This window comes from Microtus ochrogaster (assembly GCF_000317375.1).
Source record: "Microtus ochrogaster isolate Prairie Vole_2 chromosome 14 unlocalized genomic scaffold, MicOch1.0 chr14_random_1, whole genome shotgun sequence".
NCBI classification, from domain to species: Eukaryota; Metazoa; Chordata; class Mammalia; order Rodentia; family Cricetidae; genus Microtus; species Microtus ochrogaster.
In genome coordinates, this window is record NW_004949096.1 from 18,735,036 (window position 1) to 18,740,448 (window position 5,413).

Genomic DNA, 5,413 nt, shown 5'->3' on the forward strand with positions numbered 1-5,413 from the left:
TGTGGGTAGAATTGATTTCTTTTGGGTTCAACCTAACTTTCCAGGATGGCATTGCTGGTGAATAAGACCCTAGAACATGGGCTCGGGGGCCAGCTTCTCACGAGCAAACTCTGGAGGAAGCCTTGGAGCCAACGATCATGTGATAGACTAGGTCATAACTTCACTGTCCTAAACTATGTCATCTGGGCCGTGAGATGGGAGCCTAGAAAAGCCATTTGCCTGCTTCCCAGCTCTAGAAAACAGCTTTGGTCTCAGTTGGTGACTTTAACCAGGAACTATGGCTGAGCCATGAAGATATCTCTGCTTCTTAAAGGCCTTTTAGGTCCTGAGCTAAACAGGTGTAATCCCAGCAGGACTCCGGGCAGGAAACAGTGGACCCAGCCCTCAAGGGAGCGCCCTTCATGAGCTAGTTTCCCTACTCGGGTGCTGAGAGATTGTTTATCCGCCCTTCTAAGAGATTAAGTTGTTGAAGCAGCAGGCTACTCCAGTAAAGCGTCCCAGGGGCCCGCGTGTCAGGTGACTGGATGGCACTTTGGCTCACCAGACTCCCACATTCTCCAACATCGGCTCTGAAGAAATCTAGAGGCTTCACGGTGGATGAGAGGAGGAGGTTCCACTCATAGCTCACTGTTCAGGCAGCCCCTCTGCCTGCAGGACAGCTGGCTTTCCTGTTTGTTTGAGGGGTTTGGGAGAGTGCAGCAGAGTCCCAGTCACATGAGCATACAAGGGCTGTGTGAAGGAGGATGCGGTGCGTGCCTGTATATTGAGTGTGTACCGGGGTGCTTACTGCTCCCATCTGGGCTCCGAGGAAGGCTTCCTGGGGAAGGAAACATGGAAGCTGAGAGCCTGGGGATGAAGAATAAAGAAGCTGAGAGTAGGGAATTGAGACGTGCCTCAGGTGGTAGGGAGGCAGTTGTAATTCCCCCCCCCCCTCCTCACTACATAAAACTGGGTGTGTTACTGGGCGCAGAAGCAGGTGGATCTCTGAGTTCAAGGCCAGTTACCATCTACAGAATGAGTTCCAAGACAGCCACAGCGACACACAAAGAAACCTTGTCTCAAAATACAAACCAAAACAACCAAAAACAAAACAAAACAAAAAACAAACAAACAAAAAAAAAACCTGGGTGTGGTGGTCCATGCCAATCAATAAACCCAGCTGGGGATACATGAGATCCGGCACCCCCAGAAGAAAGAAGTGTGTGTGTGTGTGTGTGTGTGAGAGAGAGAGAGAGAGAGAGAGAGAGAGAGAGAGAGAGAGAGAGATCCTCATTGTGGGAAGATATTTTGTGAGCCCTGGGAATGGAACTTGAGCCCTGTGGAAGAGCAGGAAACTCAGTTCTTCAGCCCCAGGAACGACAGTTTGACAGTTTACTGACTTTGGTTTGGTTCAAGGTTTAGTACCAAACTGGAAAAAGCTCAGCATGGCGATGCACACGAAGAGGCATAAGTTCAAGACCAACGTCTACACAGAGTGTTCCAGGTCAGCCAGGGCTTATAGAGAGAGATTCTATTTCAAAAAGAAAAAAAGAGGAGGAAGAGAAGGAAGAGCGGGAGGAGGAAAAAGAAGAGGAAAAACTTGGCTTCCTAGTCTGTCTTCAGCTAACGGAATCGTGGCTGGTAAAGCCTTCACAAATCGCCCAGGTTTCACGAAACTTACAATTTCCAGAATAGTTTTGCCTTCATCACATTATTTGAGCATTCAGAAAGCTGAGCCTTCCAAGAAAGCCTAACTGAAACATGTCTCTTTAAAAGAGGGGAGCCAACGTCCCCAGCCACGCCCCCTGCTCATTAATATTGAGTTATCGTGAATATTGATGTGGGGGCGTGGCGCCTGGGCCAGCTGGGCTAACCAGCCCCGGGTTCCAGGTTTCAGACCCGGGAAAGTGACAGAAGCCGTGCCTAGGACGAGACCCAGAGAGATCCGGCACCCATCCTCTCTCGGGGGAGCATTGAGTACCCCCACCCCCGGTTCCCACTCGGCCCGGGGGGCTCCTCCAGCATCGGCCCCACCCCCGGGGTCCCCATGGAAGCCAGCTGCGCCCCGGGAGGAGTTGGAGGAGGAGTCGGCTGAATGCCCACTGTGCGTTCGGCGCCGCTGCCTTAAGGTCCCCCAGCGCCCCCGACCCGAGCCACCCCCGCCGCTCCTTCCCCCCTTCCCCCCCCCCGACTCTCCGGGACCTGCCCCCAGGGCTGCTTGCCCGGCCCAGCCGCAGCTCGGTGCGGGGATCGCCGCCGCCCTGGAGTGAGGGAAGCGCAGCCCGAAGGGGGGTCTCCTGGAACCCGGCGCGATGGACGCCGTCTTGGAACCCTTCCCGGCCGACAGGCTGTTCCCGGGATCCAGCTTCCTGGACTTGGGAGACCTGAACGAGTCGGATTTCCTCAACAATGCGGTAAGAACGAGAGGGTCTCGGTTCCCCTTTGCACACAACTCTCACCCCTCTCCGTGGCGTGCCTTAGAACCCCGCAAAGATCGGTAAGAACCAAGGAGGAGGCTCGGCTCAGAGCCTGGACGGACACGTGCATAGGACTTTAAGATGGGCACTAGGTCCCTGGACTCCCCTCTCAGACCAGGAACCTAGAGTGTAGGCTCGCAGCTAGCGCCCCACGCCACTTCTGAGGACTCAATCAGAGCACACGTTGGCCTCTGGCTTCTTCGAGAAAGGGACATGTAGGTATCGGAGACACCCGAACCTTGGACATAAACTCAAGAGACACCAATCCTCACCCCCCTCCCCGCTCGCGCCACCCTGCCATAGTCTTCCATCCACCCTCCACCCACCCCAGGGTTCAGGGACCAGATTGGGCGCAAAGTGGAGGAGCCCTTCCCTGCTCGTTCTATAGGGCCTCGGTGCTTCGGAAGCTGTATCTCCGCTTGGGGGCGCACAGTGGCGCTTTCCCAGGCCAGAGGCCCTAAGCTTTTAGGGGACCGGAGCCAGACCCAGAAACTGAGGAACACTGCCCTGATCTCCCAATGAAATCAGGCTCGGGACCTCCCGGGAAAAGAACTGAAGGTAGTGGGTCAGGGCAGCACCCGGTGACGTTTCGGGAGACTCTCGGCCACTGTGCTTCCTTAGTTCCCCGTGCTTCTGCTGAACTTGTCTCTCCCTGTGACTTCATGACTGCCGCGGGCTGTGGAGTTGCTTTCCTCTCTCCTTTCCCCTACTTCACTAAGGAAACGAGACCCACTCTTCTTTCCTTCCTCTCGTTCACTAGAGCTCAGCCCCAGAGACTTGATGGGGAGGGGCAGGTCTTGGGAAGAGGGGAAGAGGGGAGAGAGTGAGTCCCATCCTGAAGAAATGTGGATTGTTTGGAGAATCATATGGGAACCCACCAACACCTCGGAATGAACCATAGTTGTATGCCCCTCCACCCACACTCCCCAGAAGGTCAAGCACACGGGGGTCCCCACCTGTTCCACCTACCTCCTACGCTAACAAAAACTTCAGCAAGCAAAGGGAAAATCCTTGAAGGATTTAGGTGCCCTGCACTTTGCTAGAGTCTCCCAAGCAGCTTGACTGATATCATCAGTCGGGAAGTCAGAGGTGTCAGGACTACTAGGCCTTACTCCAGAGGCAGTATCCCTCTGGGGCTTGCTGTCCGAGCAAGGTTGTTCAAATCTTAGTCTCCCACATCAGATCAAGGGAACTAGGAGAGATGTTCTGTTTTAGGAGCAGTGGTCTCATCCTGCCTTTGTTTCCCCTGTGAGCTTGAGCGTCCATTTCTTGATCTATAATGGGGAAAAGCTGGACCGATGCTTTCCAAGGTGTCTAGATGTTTCCCAGGGGTTAAGCAACAGAGTTTTGGAGGTTTCATATAGCTCTCTTGGAGCAGGTAAAAGGTTCTGGTTAGAGGGAAAGCGGCTTGTTGAAGCCTCCCTGAAGTCTGAGGGCATAGGGCAGCCTCCTGCAGACTTCATACAGCTGGGGCCGCTGAGCTGGGCTTTCTTCTCAATGAAATCCACAGCTGGCCCCTCTGCAGCTGCTCTTCCGGGCCCTGCTCCAATGCAGGAAAGAAACCCTGATAGGCAATGGGGCACCAGAGGGAAAGCCCAGCTGGGGCCCTCCTGCCCTCATCTGGTCCAGGGTCAGATAGGCCTGGGGAAGCAGTTCCTAAGAGGACAGAGTTCCCTGGCTGGGAACTGGGGAATTCTGGAGCTGGCTATGCTTCTGCCTCAGCTAGTGGGGTGGTTGGGCCCTGTGACTTATTTTCTCAGAGCCCTGACTTCCTCATCCTTAACAGGAGACCCTCTTTGCCTGAAGCACTAGTGTAAGGATTTGGTGAGAAGATGAAGGCAACTTAAGGCCCAGGCAAGTTAGGGGCTACAGTTGACATCTTCCAGGCACTGGGCAGGGGAGACAGGAGTTGCTGTGTGACCTTGAGCAAATTCCATTCCTTCTCTCGTTCTTCTGTTTCCCTGCCTAAGTTCCTTACCACAGCCACACCCCAACTCCCTCCTCACTCTCTGCCAGGAGGATGAGAGAGGGTTCTGGGGATGAGGATGCAAGGGATGCGTCTATCCGCAAGATGGAAAGTCGTGTCTTCACTGTCCTTAAAACCCCATTGTGAGCCATCAAAGCTGCATGGGGACCTAAAGCAAAAAGAGAAAGCTAGGTCCTCCTGACTGCAGCTGAGACCTTGCCCCCTCTGCAGCCTGCAGGTGGTGGGGTGTTTGCATGGTCTCTGAGGCCCTCCTCCGGGTACTGTGGTGCTGCCTCTGCTACTCTAGAGGCACCCTTAGAACACAGCAACTGTCCTTCCTCCCAGAGGTGCAGGCTTTTCCTCCGGCAGCCTCTGTGATTTTCCCCAGCTCCTTGAGCATTTACACCCTATGGTCACCAGGCCTGTGCATGCACACAGACAACAGAGATGGAAGAGGAGGGGGAGAGAGGGTCTCTGTGCCGTGTCCCTTACAGGGATCTCTCTGGTTTCTCTCCAGGGAACTGACTCAGGATTCCAGAGAAACCCCAGCTGGGAAGTCTGGGAGGAGGAAGAGGGGGAGCAGGGAGGGGGGGGGTTCTGTTGTCTTAGAGGGGAGCAGCAGGAAGTTGTAAGGATATTTGTTCAACACACCCATGCACCTCTCAGCAGCTGAGGAAGCCAGGTGTGAGGATGAGGGGACCCTAGGACAAGCCCAGAGGAGGAGCTTGGGAAAGAGGTGAAGCTGCTCACTGCTCCCCAGATCCCCAATCTGACTTCTACACCGATGCTAAAGGGGAAAGTCAAGAGGCCCCACCCCCAGCCTGTGGAGGGTTTGGGAGATTAGAGAACTATGTGTGTGTCTGTGTGTGCATGTGTGTGTGTGTGCATGTGTGTGTGCCTGTGTGGGTGGGCTTTCTGCAGGCACCTATAGAGCGTGTGTGTGTGTGTACCTGTGTGTGTGCGTGTGCATGTGTGTGTGTGCATGTGTGTG

The 5,413-nt window shown here is 54.6% G+C and overlaps 1 protein-coding gene across 2 annotated transcripts in view; it reads left to right on the forward strand.

Moving 5' to 3' along the window:
* Window positions 1-1,837: 1,837 nt before the first annotated feature.
* Creb3l1 (cAMP responsive element binding protein 3 like 1) overlaps window positions 1,838-5,413 on the forward strand; it is a 43,090-nt gene continuing 39,514 nt past the window's right edge. For both annotated transcript variants that reach the window (XM_005364143.2, XM_026787711.1), the window contains exon 1: window positions 1,838-2,393. In XM_005364143.2, the coding sequence (XP_005364200.1) occupies window positions 2,292-2,393 (102 nt within the window). In that variant the 5' untranslated portion in view covers window positions 1,838-2,291. The remainder of the gene's footprint in view (window positions 2,394-5,413) is intronic.